Raw genomic sequence first — 18,672 nt, 5'->3', positions numbered from 1 at the left:
ACTCCTCTTCTCCCCAATACCTCCTCATTAGTTATGTGATCTACCCATCTAATCTTCAGCATTCTTCTGTAGCACCACATTTTGAAATCTTCTATTCTCTTCTTGTCCAAACTGTTTATCGTCCATGTTTCACTTCCATACATGGCTACACTCCATACGAATACTTTCAGAAACGACTTCCTGACACTTAAATCTATACTCGATGTTAACAAAAGTTTTCTTCTTCAGAAACGCTTTCCTTGCCATTGCCAGTCTTTTATAAGTTACCATACAAGCACTAGGATGTTTTCTCTGCACTTTTGTAGGATCATCATTATTGACTCCATAGGTAACATCTGACAACAGGCACAGAATTTGGTGTAGACCAAAGTGGTGCTTTAATAATTTTCCACAATCCTTATCATCAAAGTCCAAGGCATGTATGGGTACAAGCTGTCTTACTTCTTCAGTTCTGGTGGTGAGCTATTAGGTTTAACCTGCCAGAACATTCTCCAGTTGAAACTGAAACAGAGTATTTGTTGTTTTAGCCTCTCAACCATTAATCAGGAAAAATGCTGTGAAACCTGTGCTGTATTGCTTTGCTGTGTTGTATTGTAATGCCTTAACAGGCACTATTGTATACAAGTCTCTTGGTTAACATCAGTGTACGTAGAGAGCATATCTGTCAATGTCATATTAAAATGTAAGAGGCCACTGATTTACAGGTGGCAGGCAGTTCTCATCCTTGGGAATGATACTGCACTGTGAAATTGCTTCTGACACCAGTCTTAACTTTCTCGTGATAGAGATCTTTATATTATGGCATACGGTAGTCCATGATTGAAAATTATTCTTCTACAGGAAATCTGATGACGTCCTGAGCTTTAACAGTTGGTACAGCCTTGATGACAGTTTAGCCAATGAGATAGTCAGTGTACATTATTATCCATCATTCCCATTGGTCGACTACGGAAACCTTCCACATATGCAGACTTCCATGTGGCGAAATGGAATAACTTAAGGAACTGATACCAGATTTCTTGGGGGGGTAACTATAGCATATCTTTCTGTCGTTAGCATTCCTTCATTGCCTTACTAATTTCTGACAGATCTATGGATATCTGGCCGATTTTACCTGCTTCCAATTCCATCATAGGTCTTTGCAAATCCCAGATGACCCGACATTGTAGCATCATAAAAATATACAGGCACTGCAATATTGCATACTTCAATTTGTCTGGCAGTAAATGAAATGCGTTGATAAGCAATTATTTCCATTCTACTGGGTTGAAATTTCCATCTACTAGTCAGAATTCTCCTGTGGCAGCTTCCTTCTTCTCTAAGGGCTCTTGTTGTTGTGGTCTTCAGTCCAGAGACTGGTTTGATTTAGCTCTCCATGCTACTCTATCCTGTGTAAGCTTTTTCATCTCTGAGTAACTACTGCAACCTACATCCTTCCAAATCTGCTTAGTGTACTCATCTCTTGGTCTACTTCTACGTCTTTTACCCCCACGATTCCCTCCAATACTAAATTGGTGATCCCTTGGTGCCTCAGAACGTGTCCTACCAACCGGTCCCTTCTTTTAATTAGGTTGTGCCACAATTTCCTCTTCTCCTCAATTGTATTCAGTACCTCCTCATCAGTTACGTGACTTACCCATCTAATCTTCAGCATTCTTCTGTAGCACTGGCATTTTGAAAGCTTCTATTCAGACGAAGATGATTGAGACACCTTAAGATGATGGAGACGCATTCCGTGGAAACGTTGCTACGAGACGACTATGCTACTCGACTGACAACCCATGAAGACTTCATATATGAAATTCACCGAGAAAGCCTGCACTCGCATAAAACTTCAATGTTTTTATTTCTTCTCCATGGATTTTAATTCCTACTCCAAATTTTTCTTTTGTTTTCTTTACTGCTTGCTCAAAATACAGATTGAATAACATCGGTGATAGACTACAACCCTGTCTCACTCCATTCTCAATCGCTGCTTCCCTTTCAACCCCTCGACTCTTATAACTGCCATCTGGTTTCTGTACAAATTGTAAATAGCCTTTCGCTCCCTGTATTTTATCCCTGCCACCTTCAGAATTTTAAAGAGAGTATTCCAGTCAACATTGCCAAGAGCTTTCTCCAAGTCTACAAATGCTAGAAATGTAGTTTTGTCTTGCCTTAAGGATACAGGGTACTTTTCTGGCTCAATATTATGTAAAAATTAACATCTATTTGTTTCAGGCACTGTTTATAATGTATATGCTTTACAGATTTTTTTTTTTTTGGTTGATACCAGGTAATGCAGCACACTTTCGAAACAAATTAGAAGTATTCTGAATATTTAAAAAAATTACAGAGACATTATATCTTATAATTTAGTTGATTCTGCAATAAAGCTTAGGTCTACTACATAAGTATGGACTATCGCAAGTTACAGAAAAAAATTAGAGCGATGCTTTATAAACTTTAGGAAATATTCGTACCTGAATTCTGAAAAATACAACTTGCAGGAAATTGAAAATGAAGATATGAGTCCAATTTAACTGTGCCTTAGAATATTCCTGAAGCATAGTCTTCATTCTGCAGCATTTCTTCATCTTCAAGCTTCTTCTTGGCATTCCTTTTAGCACTTCTTGCTTCTTTCATAACTTCAAGAGTGAATCTTTCATCTTCATGCACCCATTGTCTGTCATAGGCAAGCAATTGATCTTCCATTTTACAGCAACATTTTATGCCTAAATTTCTCAGGACTTCCAACCTTCCTATCACTACATCATTGAAACAAACCACTGCGTCTAGTACACCAACTTTTAATGTGTTTAGTCCTACAAAAACATTCTTGGGTAATCTTTCACATATACAATGGTTGAAGCTTTCATTTGTATTCTGAGTGCCCCCATGAAGACATTTCCTAAGCAGAACAGGGTCACTCAGGTCTCTAAAAATTGGTTTAATTTCATTCATAACAGGGTCAGGAAGAGAATGCCTATGATGGTATATTTGACCACTTTCTTTTGCTTTTTGGTAACCACACCAAGAATCTGCTTCTTTAGGACAAAGTCCATGAACAGGATGGTCATCTGTGGACAACTTATGAAAGTAGGTGGCTCATACAGCTTTTCTCATTGCTGTAACATCATTCAGATATGCAGTTTGTCTAATGGCCAGTGCATAATAACTCTGAAGGAGGTCTATTTTAGTTTCTGTCAATCTGCCTTGGCCAGACAGAGATTTTCCATCAGATAGCAACTTTTTTTATTTCTCTTCGTAGCTTCCTCAATCTAGCACCCATTCTCTTTTGCACATGTCCACAGCTCTCCAGGTTTGTTACTGAGTTATCACCATAAACATTGAGCTCATTAATTTTTTTGAAAACTTTAGAGTCCCCATCACCCAGGTACTTCGTATATCTAATCTTATAAATGGGCACCAACCTCCGAAATATTTTTAAAGCTCCATCACACTCCATACCTCCACTGTACCAAAATAATTCTTAGAACACTGTTGTTCAATATGTCCTTCAGTATTACCATGGCAGGTGTGGCAGTACTTAGATAAGCACTCAACATCAACTACTTTTCCATTCTCTAGAGAAGTAGCACTTACAACACCATTCAAGGAACGATGTCCTCAATGTTGCCATGTCCCATCAAGTGCAACAGCAATGTCCCTGGTTCCACTAATATTTACAGTTTCTTCTAGTGCATGTTTCATAGATGCTTTAGACATAACCATCAAGCACCTAAAAGTATTTTTATGTAATTGCTAAACCTACTGGGTGGAGGAGGAAGATCCATCAACTCACAAAACATTTGAGCAGCCTTTTTTCTGTTTCCTATTGCACGCATTGCATACACTAACTTCAGATTCATATCATATGGATTATGCCCAGTGATCAAAGTCATATTCAAGGTAGATTTATTGCAGGATCTAAACAGAACTACTAATTTTGACACTAAACCCTTCCTGCTACTTTGTTGTTCAGTTATTTCAAGGCAACCTACACCATCACATTGTTTAAATTTTGCGACTTCCTTTATCGAAGAAGATAAGATGCCCATGTCAACAACAACAAATCCACTACAAGCAGTGTCATTGTTAACACAAAAATTTGAATATCAGGATCATGAACTGGTTACCACAGAATTTCCTTTTATTTGCGTGATATAGTTCATATTTATTGCACACTAAAGGATATGTACGTCCACAAATATATGTAGCACTTGGGCAACAGACATTCAGTAACATGTGAACAAACTGCTTCAGCGAAACAAAAGGAAATACTAGCAAAGATAATCATTTACAGACACTAGAAACCTGCACTGTTGCAAACATATACAATGTATCATAAGTATAATAGCTGGAAACATAAAGTCCACAGTTCTTTTCAAAATAATGCTGGTTTCTATAACAGAAATAAAGGGGGTGTGGTGGCATACATGACTGTAACTTTAAATATGTGTAATTTTTCATTTGAAACCCTGTAATGTATGTATCAATGTAATCAGGAAAGACTATAGAATTTAATAAAGTCATTAAAAAAATTCAATTTTCCACCATTTGTAAGTACCCTGTATCCTTAATCTATCTTCCAAGTTAAGTTTTAGGGTCAGTATTGCCTCGCGTGTTCCAGCACTTACACAGAATCCAAATTGATCTTCCCCAAGTTTGGCTTCTACCAGTTTTTGCATTCGTCTGTAAAGAATTTGTGTTAGTATTTTGCTGCCATGACTTACTAAGCTAATAGTTCAGTAATTTTCACACCTGTTGACCCTTGCTTTCTTTGGGATTGGAATTATTATATTCTTCTTGAAGTTTGGTGGTATTTCACGTGTCTCATACATATTGCTCACCAGATGGTAGAGTTTTGTCAAGGCTATCAGTAGCTCTAATGGAATGTTGTTTATTTTTGGGGCCTTTTATTGACTTAGGTCTTTCAGTGCTCTGTCAAATTCTTCACGCAGTATCAAATCTCCCATCTCATCTTCATCCATGTCCTCTTACATTTCTGTAATATTGCCCTAAAATACATTGCTCTTGTGTAGACCCTCTATATACTCCTTCCATCTTTCTGCTTCCCCGTCCTTGCTTAGGACAGGTTTTCCATCTGAGCTTTTGATATTCATACAGGTGGTTCTCTCTTCTCCAGAGGGCTCTCTAAGTTTTCTGTAGGCAGTATCTATCTTACCCCTAGTGATATATGCCTCTACCTCCTTACAATTGTCCTTTAGCCATCCTTGCTTAGCCATTCTACAGATCTGTCAATCTCATTTTTGAGACATTTGTATTCCTTTTCGCCTGCTTCATTTACTGTATTTTTACATTTTCTCCTTTCATCAATTAAATTTAGTATCTCTTCTGTTACCTCCGGATTTCTACTAGCCCTCGTCTTTTTACCTACTTCATCCTCTGCTACCTTCACTATTTCATCTCTCAATGCTACCCATTCTTCTTCTGCTGTATTTATTTCCCCCCTTCTTGTCAATTGTTCCCTATTGCTCCCTCTAAAACTCTATACAACCTCTGGTTCTTTCAGTTTCTCCACGTCCCATCTCTTAAATTGCCACCTTTGTTTCAGTTTCTTCAGTTTTAATCTACAGTTCATAACCAATAAACTGCGGTCAGAGTCCACATCTGCCTCTGGAAGTGTCGTACAATTTAAAACCTGGTTCCTAAATTTCTGTCTTACCATAATACAATTTATCTGAAATCTTCCCGTGTCTCCAGGCCTCTTCCACGTATATAACCTTCTTTCATGATTACTTAAACCAATTGTTGGCTATGATTAATTTATGCTCTGCGCAAAATTCTACCATGCGGCTTCCTCTTGCATTCCTTACCCCTAGTCCATATTCTCTTACTACTTTTCCTTCTCTTCCTTTCCCAACAATTAATTTCCAGTCCCCCAGGACTATTAAATTTTTGTCTCCCTTAACTATCTGCATAATTTCTTTTATTGCATCATACATTTCTTCAATCTCTCCGCATCATCTGCAGCGATAGTTGGCATATAAACATGTACTACTATGGTAGACGCGGGCTTCATGTCTATCTTGGCTACAATAATGCGTTCACTATGCTGTTCATAGTAGCTTACCCGCACTTCTATTTTTTGATTCATTATTAAACCTGCTTCTGCATTACCCCTATTTGATTTTGTATTTGTAGCCCTGTATTCACCTGACCAGAAGTCTTGTTCCTCCTGTCACCGGACTTCACTATCCCACTATATCTAACTTTAACCTAGCCATTTCCCTTTTTAAATTTTCTAACCTACCTGCCCGATTAAGGGATCTGACTTTCCATCCTCCAATCCACAGAAAACCGGTTTTGTTTCTCATGATAACGACGTCCTCCTGAGTAGTCCACGCCCCGAGATCCGAATGGGGAACTGTATTACCTCCGGAACATTTTACCCAAGAGGACACCATAATCATTTAACCATATAGTAAAGCTGCATGCCCTTGGGAAAAATTACGGCTGTAGTTTCCCCTTGCTTTCAGCCGTTCGCAGTACCAGCAGAGCAAGACTGTTTTGGTTAATGTTACAAGGCCAGATCAGTCAACCATCCACACTGTTGCCCCTGCAACTACTGATAAGGATGCTGCCCCTCTTCAGGAGCTACACATTTGTCTGGCCTCTCAGCAGATACCCCTCCATTGTGGTTGCACCTACGATATCGCTATCTGTATCACTGAGGCACTCAAGCCTCCCTATGGCAAGGTACATGATTCATGGGGGGGGGGCTGTTTGATCTTAAATAATGCAGGCTCTTTCCTTTGTTCAGCTGCAATGCTCATTAGTTAGTGCAGTGATGACTGGGATATCTCCAGTACTGTAATGTTCTTCCAATGGATTCTGTGAAAGGCAGTTGCTGTCCTTGCATTTCCGTCCATTCTTGTACTATTGTGGGGTTATATTCCAATAGTTTTAGTGCTCATCTTGTCATTTGTCCTGATGGATCCCTCCGGCTTGACGGCCACCTAAATGAGTGATGTTCAGTCACAATAGTGAATGATCTGCTTTTTTTTTAATAAGGTTGGAACTTACTGATTGCTCAAACAACTGCAAGACCCTTTTTCAATTACAGAGTAATTCTTCTCGTACTTGGAGGGTACTTGGGAAAGGTGAGCAATCACTCTTTTAGTGCCTTCCTGGACTGGCACTAGAATTGCATTACACGGTTTCCTGTTGAAATTCTCTTCAGAAAGTATATGAACTTGCGAAGTTGTCTGTGTCCTGAAGGATACGGAAAGACCTTTTTTGTTCAGTGTACCAAGAAAATTTAGCATCTTCCTATAGGTGTTCCTGTACTGCCCATGCTTTCAGGAAACCTCTGCAGTAGGAGCACATTTTGAGGAAGCATCTCACATTACAAACATGCTAATTAGCTGGAAAATCTATTATGGCTCCTATGTTCTGGATCAGGACAGTCTCCAGTATCATTAAGTAAGTGCCCCAAGATTTTTATTTCTTGGACAACGAACAGTTTTTTTCCTAAGATTCAGACCTATGTCAGGGGGACACTTCAGCACAGTTGTTAACTCTTTATCTCGACAAATGTCTTTGAGAAAACAACAGTGTCATCCAGGTAACAAAGATAAATAGTCCATTTAAAATGTCAAAGCAAGTAGTCTCCTTTGCATTCAGTGGTGACTGGAGCTTTGCGCAGACCAAACAGCATAACACTGAACTTGGAGATTCAGATGTTATGAAGGCAGTTCTTTTCCTGGTTAGCATCACAAATGTCAATTTGCCACTAGTCAGACTACATATTTAAAGTGGATAAATACTTTGCTCGCTTCCGATAATACACAATGTCATCAGTTCTTGGCAATGGATAGTATGTTCTTTCTGTGGTTTTCGCTAGTAGTAGTTGACACAAAAATTTCAGGTTCCACATTCTTCTCCAGAAGGACCGCCGAAGAAAGCAAAGGTCTTTCTAATTGGTGAATATAATTTTTCAACATCCTCTGCACTACCTTCTGAAATACTTGAAGAATAATAATAATAATAGAAACCAACAGCTGTATTGTAATCCGTCATTGTTTATTCAAAATGTGCTACCAGTTTTGATTCCAAAATGCATCATCTTCAGACTCCCAAGTGTAATCTGACATAAACGTATGAACCACAATAACAAAAACTAGTGAAGTTTTCAAATGGAAACAGTACAACTCTATTAAGCATGTTATGCCAGCGTGTGCAGTCAATAAAGTTGAGTACAGTGTTCCCAAAACCAACTGGGTTCCATATATGAAGATTATGGCAGATTACGCTTGGGGCCTGAAGCATCGAAACTGTTAGCATGTTTTGAATAAAAGACGTTGAATTGCAGTACAGCTGTTGGTTTCAGTTACTATTATTCAAGTACTTCATGTCTGGATGCTGTCCCACGGTTCTTGATAGATTACCAGATATCTTCTAAATTATCTGTAAATCAACTGGTGACACCCAATATGAGCATGGATTAATTGGGATTTGACCCCCGGGCTATGGTGTTTCATATTGGGCCATCTGGTCTACCTTGTCTTGTCTTTGTACTAAGTGGCCAACATTTGCTGATGATGATCTCAGAGAAGCTTGGACCTATTGGTCACCGGATAACAGATTAAGTGGTTTGTGCTGAAACAAACTTGTACGTATGGCTATGTAATCTGCCGTAGGTGTTGGATTTTGTTCTTCAGTTGTTGTTTGGCTATATGACTCTACTGCTGATTGTTGCTAAATGTTTTTATTATATTCCACCGGAAATTTTTTACAGCTCTTGATCTCTTCTGCATTCTCAAACTACTGTGGTCCTGTGAAAGTAGACATTGGCAAGGTGTCTCATGTCGCTCCATCTGTTGTATTTCCTTTAACCATTTTGTCAGATCCTTGCCAGTCTTTCCCAAAAATTGGTTGCCTGATGTGCATTTGACTCGCTCACATTTTTGTATCCATTGATACCTTGACTGGTTGAACTGTAGGAGGAATGTACTGCTTGTATTTGGGTGGTGGGCACAACTTTGCAAGCTCTTTGTTTCTTGTTTGCGCCTCTACATCTGTCACTACTCCCACTATAAGCTAAGGAGTTATCTTTACTCATTTCATTGCTTGTATTCTACACAATATTTTCGAGGGCAGGAGATATAAATACACAAATGGAGAGAGGAAAAATATGACACCACTCAAATACTTATAATAGAAATTTTTTTTGCACTGAATGTGTTAACTTAAGTTAAAACTGAATTTAATCTAAAGTATAACATGATACACTAAATTGAAAACTTTTTTTCAACAGATAGCAGAAGTCAAAAGACTTCTTCCAAGGCTGAAATCATTAAGCTTTAAATTGCATTACAATGAAATGGTGCAGGATATTAAACCGGTAAGTTTTAAGAAGTATATGCAAGATACATTTTTAAATTGTGTAGACAAATTCTTAAATTAAATACACTGATGAGCCAAAGCATTGTGACCACTGCCCTCCAAGACATTTGATGCTGCCTGGTGGCATTTTGGGCATGTGATGTGATAACATAGTATGTAAACTGAGCGGACATGGATGGGGGATTATCCTAGAGAAGATATGGGCTGCAAATGGGGAAATCCATTGAGATAAGTTACTCTGACAAAGGGCATATTATTATTACGCAGTGCATTTGAATGAGTATCTCAAAAGTGGCAAAGCTGGTTGATTGTTCTCTTGCTACTATCATGAGCATCTCTGGAAAGAGGTAGGAGGACAGTGAAACTACACTGTGGAATCTCTGCTGAAAGAGCACAATGCTGGTGCATGCACATGTGTTTCAGATGGCACCGTTCATCATACAGTATTGAACATGAAGCTCCACAGCAGACCACCCCTGTGTGTTCATGTTTACCCAATGACATCATCAGTTAAGATTGCTGTCGGCACAGGATCATTGGGATATGACCATTGATCAGTGGAAATGTGTTTGCTCTTTGGGTAAATCATATTTTTGCTACACTAGGTTGACCGTTGTCTCCACAAACACTATCATAAAGTGAACAGCGACTTGAAAAGTACAGTGTGCAGTGGACACAGGGTGGTGGGAGAAGTATTATGCTATGGGAGATATTTTCCTTCACTTGCATGGGACCTGTGGTAGTAATCGAAGACACTCGATAGCCGCGAACCACCTGCATCCCTTCATGGCGATGTCATCTTTCAGCAGTATAATTATCAGGGTCATGGAGCCAGAACTGTGCTACAGTGGTTTGAGGACCATTATAGTGAACTCGTGTTAATGTCTTGGCAAACAGATTCACCTGATGTAAACTGTGGAGCCCATCTGGGTCACTATTGGGTGCGATCACTGCTTACACAAGTCAGCAGCCCGTTATTTACATGAATTACATGACTTGGTCGTAGACATCTAATGCCACATACCTCCACAAACCTACCAACAAACTGTTGGATCCCTGATATGCAGCATCAGTGATGGATTTCGTTCCAAAGACAGACAAACAATTTATTAAGCACATTTTTATAGTGTTTTGGCTCATCAGTGTGTGTTGATAATATCACCTCAAAGAGTATATTTAGAGCTGTAAAACACAGAAGTCCTTAAAATACTTCTGTTTGGCTGTTTTAGTCTGTATTAACTTAGGGTTGTGTTGGATTATCTTCAATTAAAAGTAAATAACCTGCTGTTACTATTTCTGTGTTATGTTTTTTTGCATGTATCCTATTATTTCCTATTGTTTGTTACTTTTAACAATTTTGATAATCATCTAATTGTGTGTGTTGGAAACTCCATTCTTTATATTGGAGATCATTTGCATAATTGAGAATAGTGATAGAGAAAGGAATCTTTAATGAAGAGAAAGGGACTGAGAAAAAATGCAACCAGAGCTTCCTGAAAACCAATCAGAGAACAGAGACCTGGAACAAATATACCAAAATAAGAAACTGGAAATCTGAGAAGAGAGAAACAAAACATGACAGTCACTCAGAAACTTGAGGAAGATAGCAGAGGCAATAAGAAACTTTTATATATTGTTATCAAAGGTAAAAGGAAATTACTGAATATCGTAAAGGAACCCAGGAATAAAAATGGAAATGTTGTTAGAAAAGAAAGTGGCGTTAGAGAAGTTCTGAAGGGCCATTTCCAGCAATTGTTAAATAAATCAGTTGAACATAACATAGAACCTGAAATGAGGTGCCTCTCATCACCTGGGCACAAACAGAGGTAGCCTTCAAATCTATGCTCAAAGGCAAATCTCCAAATGAAATGAATGCAGGCATGGTAAAGGCAGCATGTGTAGAGGACATACAGTGGCTGCACAGAACACTCGATGCAGTGTGGAAAGTCAACAAGATACATGCAGAGCGGAGCAAGGGTGTTATAATTCCTCTGTTTAAGAAAGGCAGCAGATGGAAGCCCACTAATTGTAAAGGAATAACTCTTCTGTCACATCAGTTGAAAACTCTAATAGATTATTGAGCAAAGATTGAGAACGATCATAAAAGCACAGCTGGAAGGCAAGCAGTATGCATTCACAAATAACAGAGCAACTGTGGGTTTAATTTTCAGTACCAACATGCTGATGGAAAAATATTGAGAGAAAAGGAAGAATCTGTTAATTGTGTTCTTAGATGTAAAAAAGGCATATGATAGTATTGCAAGGGAGATAATCTGGGAGTGCCTGAGATAAAGGAATGTACCTGAAGGACCAATTAGGAAAATCCAGATGCTGTTCAAGGACTTTACTAGCTGTGTACAAGGTGGAGAGGGAATATCTTATGGTTTCAGTCCAAGAGTGTACAGCAAGGCAGTGCACCATCCTCACTGTTGTTTTGGCTGATTTAAAAAGAACATAAAGAACAGCTTTTGTGAACTCCTTGCATTTGCTGATGATGTCATGATATGGGATGAAACAGAAGGGGAAGTTCAGAACACTCTCTGGTGTATGGAAATCGGTTCCAGGAATACAACATCCACATCAGAGAGGCCAAGACAGTAGTGATGGCAGTCGACAGAGATAGGCGTTCTGCAAGTGTGAAACTAGGAGACCACCAGCTACAGCTAGTGTGTGTGTGTGTGTGTGTGTGTGTGTGTGTGTGTGGGGGGGGGGGGGGGGGGAGATTTTCTGTACCTTGGGAAGTATCATCACTCTGGAGATAATTAGAGTAGACAGCAGATTACCAACAGAGTGCAAAAGGCTGCCGAAATCTACCAACAAATGAGGATACTTCTATAGGACTGCATGATTCCAGAAAAAGCAAAATCAGAGATATGCTTGAGCTACTTCATACTAATATTGACCTATGGTATTGAAATGTGCACTGTCACAAAGAGAGAGTCATCAAGACTTCAAGCATCAGAAATGAAATTCATGGGACCCGTCATTCAGATGAGCAAGGTAAAGTAAGGAAGAAAGCCGCAGTCGAGACATACCTTTCATGCCGAATCAGCACATCCAGACTATGGTGCTGAGGGTATATAATAATGCTGGAGCCTACAAGAAGAGCCCAAATAAATTTAGAAATGATAGGTTATTCATGTACACAAGGAAGTGGAAGAAGCCCATTAACCGTACCTGGGGAACTGGAACAGTACGGTGGTGTGGTAAGCTTACTGAAGACAACGGGCAAGGGGTTTTTCGGTTTCCTCTGTTAAAGATACTGAATAATACGCTTTTATTTTTTCTATTTATAGACTGTTCCTTATCTCTTGTATCCTATTGTATTGCTTTTTATTGTTTCTCCCTTTTTCCACTTTGTCTTCTCTTTATCAAATTTTGTCCATACCACTTCAACTTTGTTGTTTCTACCGTGTCCTGAAGTTTCAAGATTCCTATCCTTTTCCTGGTCTCATCATTTCTGATCCTATCCTTTCTTGTCTTGCTGCCTTAAAATTTTCGTGCCTTGTGCCCATATTCTGTTCTTGCTCCATTTTGTTGTCCATTTACCAGCTGCATACTCTAGGGTTCATAATAAGGTGAATATAGAACTTTCTTACATTTCTTTGTGACACTCTGTTCCACAGAATAATGCCTACAGTCCGATAGAAGCTGTTTTCTTGTTGTGTTTGTGGTTTTTTTTTTATAATTTCTTTGGCTATCTTGCCGTCATTTGTAATTACACTTCATAAATTCTTGAAACTTTTGACCACTTCCAAAATTTTGTCATTCAGTTTTATCTTTTCCCTTCCTTCCTTCTCCTTGTCACAACTGTTTTGTTCTTTTCTGTGCTTACTCTTATCCCATATTTTTCTATCTCTTGGTTCTGTACCTCTGTTTGACTTTGCACTTCCATTTCATCCTCACCCCATATCACTATGTCATCTGTTAGCAACTTCATTGCCATTATAAGTCCTTTTAATTACTGCTTAACACTTGTATGAATTTTATCCATGAATATGGTGAATATTATGGAGGACAGCAATCCCGCTGTCCTAGACCCATGTCAGCTTCAAACCATTTCGTTTCTCCTATACTAATTTTTATTCTACAAACATAGTTCTTGTACATAGCTTTGATCATTTGCACTTCCACTTTATTAACTTGTTTATCCCTTAATGTTTTCCAGGCTAACTGTCTAGGCACACTGTCTTAGGCTTCTCAATATCAATAAATGTCAACATCATGTCTTCTTTAATTCCCATCTTTTCTCCATCAGGTGCCTTCCATTTCTCCTCCTAATTTCCTCCGCAGCCTTTCTTCCAGTACTCTCCCAAAGATCTTGGCTACGCCTACAAGAAGGTTTGTCTGTCTGTATTTATTACATTCCTTCTTATCACTTTTGTTATAAAAAGTGATAATTTGACTCTTTCCCCACACTTCTGGGATTTTTCCTCTTCCATATTATTCTAAATACTCTACAAAGCCACCATAACACTATTGGTCATGCTGCTTTCACCATTCCTGTGGTCACCTTATCCACTCTTGCTGCTTTCACCATTCCTCTTCTGTATTGTGGTTTTCTCCATTTTTAACATAGATATCTCCTTTCTTTCTTCTTCATACATTGTGCTTTCTTTTTCCTTTGTATCTTCCAACTCACCATATTTAACATTCGACAATTTTGAGAGACAGTCTTTCAGTCTTTCTAGTGCATTATCTCTTCATGTCAATGTACACCCTGTTTCTGATTTAACAAATTTCATATTTTCTCTATCTTTTACTCTGTTCTTTTTTTAATTAATCAATACAAAACTTTTTGCTTCCTGAACACACTCCTATGAAGTTTCAGTGAAACTTTCCAGTTCTTATTTTTCTCTTCTTGTGCTTTTTTAGATGCATTTTTGGCTGCTTTATATTTTTGCTAATTTTCTGTACTTTTACTGCCTATCCACTCCCTCCAAGCCATTTGCTTCTCATTGGCTGCTTTCTTTTTAGCCCTGTTCTTCCACCAAGGAGTTTTTCTTTTTTTGTCTCCTAATAGTCACTTATGGGTGTTCACTGCACACTTCACAAAACAATTTCTGAATAACATCAGTTTCTCTTCTTCACTTCATCTTCACTTCTTATTGAGGTAAACTCATTCAGTGTCACAGGCCATAGGATGACCTGATACAAACTGTTTACTAACAGAGCGTACTGCAGGTGAAGAAGACTTAGCAGAAGAGAAACTGAACTATCTGTCCTGAAAGTTTGGAGGCAGAATGAAATACATCCTCGTGAAAACTAACGTTTAACAAGAAGTTGTTAAATATATGAAAATAAGGTTTTTGGCAACCACAAATATGCAGAGATGTATTTTACTGTATGATTAATATTCTTGAATTCTTCAGTTTCTCCTGGTATATTTGTTGATCAAACAGTCCATTGTGCAATGCCGGTCCATAGTGTCCAGTGGGCAAAATATTTCAGCAGCCAGACATGTCACCATCATCAGGGGCATTGACAAACTGAACTCCTGAAGGCGTATCAGATTCAATGCCAGCGAGGCAAGAGAAATATTGGACACACAGTGTGAACCATTGAAGATAAAGGCTGAGAACACCAGCGGCATACTTGACTAATGTACCTAATAAATCAGTGGTTGCAGAGCATTGTTTGTCAGAGAAATGTGGTGGAGTACGAACGCCCAGGATTTTAATGCAGAGTTCCTAATAATGGGACAGTGTTGTTACAGAAGCCATCGAAATTTGCACCAGGGATAATCTTGTCAGTTGGGATTGCAGCTATAATCACACCAGTGCATGGGAACCAGCACTGGGTCTAATTATGATGATGCTTGGCTAACACAGTGATCTGGAAACCAGAGTGGACAGAGCAACTACGTCAACACCATCACAGGCGCCAATGCAAGCGCCTTCACAACTGCTGATGCACGCTCTTGGTTGCAGACCGCAGAGAGATCGGCTTGTGGTGGGAGGGGATGTAAGTTGGCCGTGGGCCCTCAGGAGTTATGTTCATCAACAGCCTTGACGATGGTGACATGTCTGATCACCTAAACATCACCAAAATATTGTGCCCGTTGGACACTATGGACCAGCTGTATATCCATGGACTGTTCAATCAATACTCTTTTAACTTCAGTAGCCACTGTGTGTGTGGTTTTTTTGTGGATGTGATGGTTCTTTACTTATTTTAACAGTTTGCAGTATCTCATGAATATCATCTGTAGAAATGTATAAGGTTCTTGTAGTTAAGTACCAGAGTTTCACTCTAATAACCTGAAAATATGATAACTGTGACAACCAGATGCTTTGTGCCAGCACATTAACCTGTGATGCACACACGACACTACCCCTGGTGTCAGTTGTCAGTTGCATCAGGCAACTTCTGATATGTCAATAGTGAGGTGTGTTACTGTGTACAGTGCATGAAGTGTAATCACAAGAGTTGGCAGACATGCATTTAATGTACAGTTTGGCAGGAGTATTGCCTGTGGAACAGCACGAATGTACAGAGAACGCTTTCCAAAACGCATTTTCCTAGTTGAAAGATGCACCAATTTATGAGAGAGGGGCTTTACGTCAGAGAGAGCTGACGAAGTTCCTGCCAGAGACATGTATGAACACAAAACTTTGAGGAGATGGTGTGCAAGCACTGGGACCAGTGCATTTTGAGCCCTGCATTCACTTCTGTTAGTGTATTATGCACTTCAGTGCTGTAGTGTCAAACTTGGTACAGTTCATATTGTTAAAGAGTGAGGTCTCGTTTGCTCATGATGGTGTTTCCAACAGCCTCAGTAGCAGTGTGTGGAGTGAGGACAGTCCCCAGACCACCCCAATCGGTGGCCACCAGCAACAATTGTCTTGTCAAGTACGGACGATCATTCTCAAAGATCATCTAACAGGATCTTATTTGACACATCCTTGTTTGAATGGTCCTTGTTGCCTGGTGTTTCTATGAGATATTCTGCCGAAGTTCTTGAAGACTGTACTCCTTGTTGTTTATGAAACAATGTGGTTTCAGTACGATGGTGCACCAGTCCAGTTCCATGTTAATGTCTGCGACCAGCTGGACAATACATACCCTCTTCACTGGTTCAGATGGGGAGGTCGTGTCCCGTGACCAGTGTGATTGCTGGATCTCACACCTCTGGGCTTTTTCTTCTGGGGTTACATCAAGAAATTGTTCTATGAAACTCCCATAGAAACAGATGAAGACCTGCATGCTAGGGTCCAATATGCCTGTCCCTGATGCAACAGACACCAGGGATTTTTGAGTGAGTGCGGCAGAACTTCCAGCACCTTTTCCATTTGCAGTTGTGACTTCGAACAATTAGCATGAGGTACATTGTTACGTGGTGTCTGCTATGTGTGTCCATAACACAGTAAATATGCATTTCTGACCATTGGTTCCCTATCTCAATATAATCGGTTGTAGACCCACTATCACATGTTTCAGTGTGACACAAAAGGTTTGAGACAAGAACCTGCAACTACCATTGAAAACTGAGAAGCTGTTATCACGAACAATTCAGCATGTGTGTACATTTCCATCACTATAGGTTAATAGGGTGACAGCTGTGCTAACTTTATCTGTTAGTGTAAACTCAATTTTAAATGCATATTAAATTGCTTAAATATAATGTATTGTTAACTGTATTGTATGTCTGCTGTCTGTAAACATCCTTGGAACCATTTCTGTTTTTAAAAAACCATCTTAAAATTTGTATTTGGTAAGTCACGAAGAGACACAACGGCTTGCAAGGTCTTATTTAAGGAAAAATTCCAGTACCACTAAAATACACTTTTAAAAGTGAAAGGAGGAGGGATTCACTTTCTCATCCTGTGACTTGAGTGACCTCTTATGTCTTTCTAAACTTCCCTAGCCCATCCCTTTTTTCCCTTGGGGGAAAACTAATAGTTCTGGATTATTGTTTGTAATTTTAAATGTGTCTTTTTGGTAGACACTGGTGTGAGAACAATCAATCTTTCGTTGAGTATTCTCAAAAACATCTTGAGCCTCACATCAAAAGTCAGACTTTCCATATTTCAGATGGCTAAGTGCATTGTAAATGGACTCTTCCTTATTAAGTTTTAATTGAAGTTTTAATTTGGCATGTAACTAGAAACGGTTCATCTCTCAGTTTGTATGTTTCCCCAGTACTTAATTCAATGTCAGTTTAAACCTGTTCCAACATAGCAGAGATTCAGAAAGCTGTAAAGAAATTTTTCTTCACAGGATATAGTTGCAGCCACAGCAGCATGTGAGGAAATAAAACAGAGCAAAAAATTTGCACAAATACTAGAACTCATTCTCCTTATTGGTAACTACATGAACAGTGGAACAAAGAATGGTCCTGCTTTTGGCTTTGAGATAAGTTTCTTACCTAAGGTATGTAATAAACTTTTCTGAGGACTTGTAGATATGACTAACCTGTTGTTGGTCTTGGTATAGTTGTACATTGTCTTATTGTTTCTAAAAGTAAGTTTTTGAGCTAAAACTAAGTGGTAGATAGTATATCACAAGTACAATATAAAATAGTAGTATTGTATGGTAGTATTTGCAAATGCATTTTAAGAATTTTGTAGTAATAGCTAAACAAAACATACATGACCTGCATGACAGCTGCAGAAAAGATTAGATTTATACTAAAAAACACTATTTTTCATGCTGTCATTGGTTTGTAAGCTTTGAGACTATTACTACTGAACATTATCAGATATCAGCCAGTACTCCCAACAAAGTTTAGCACTTAACAAAATATTTGATTAAACAGTAAACACTTTTGTTTTGAAAGTGGTGAAACATAGATAATGTTAGTTACCATTAAAAAAAATTCAACCCTCACGATTCGGTAGGTGTTTCATTAGATCAGACCAAAAATGGTGACTAGGGAAAAAATATATTAAAAATCCAGACTGGTGGGGTGCAAGTGTAGTTGTTGAGTCTGTAAAGGTCACTTTTTTGGTTTTTCTTTAATATCTTGAAATCTGCAGCATCTATTGAAAATGTTTCCCCAGTAAAAAATTAAACTACATTAAATTTTCTGCAAAAAGGGCCTATTCATTTTTTCTCTAGAACAAATCGTTTCCGCAGAACAAATAGTTTCCGCATTCAAGTGGATAGAAAAATTGTAGATTATTAAGAGTTCTGTATTGGTACAAAATTGATGTTTATTGTTAAATGAAGTGGGTTAAGAATAAATATTGAATGTGCATTCCACATCTAAGTGCAGTAGAACAGTCTTAATGGATAAATTGTATTTTGAGATTAACAGGATGGAAGGGCATGGATGGAGGTTCGAAGTGTGGGGGAAGGTAGGTTGCCAGATTGTGGTGT

The 18,672-nt window shown here is 38.7% G+C and overlaps 1 protein-coding gene across 4 annotated transcripts in view; it reads left to right on the top strand.

The window, feature by feature from the left end:
• Nucleotides 1-18,672, top strand: part of LOC124711166 (protein diaphanous) — a 372,431-nt gene that overhangs the window by 326,608 nt on the left and 27,151 nt on the right. For all 4 annotated transcript variants that reach the window (XM_047241082.1, XM_047241086.1, XM_047241083.1 and 1 more), the window contains exons 13-14: nt 9,263-9,349; nt 17,572-17,724. In XM_047241082.1, the coding sequence (XP_047097038.1) occupies nt 9,263-9,349; nt 17,572-17,724 (240 nt within the window). The remainder of the gene's footprint in view (nt 1-9,262; nt 9,350-17,571; nt 17,725-18,672) is intronic.

This window comes from Schistocerca piceifrons, chromosome 8 (genome assembly GCF_021461385.2).
Source record: "Schistocerca piceifrons isolate TAMUIC-IGC-003096 chromosome 8, iqSchPice1.1, whole genome shotgun sequence".
NCBI classification, from domain to species: Eukaryota; Metazoa; Arthropoda; class Insecta; order Orthoptera; family Acrididae; genus Schistocerca; species Schistocerca piceifrons.
This window is presented reverse-complemented; position numbering and strand designations above follow the sequence as displayed.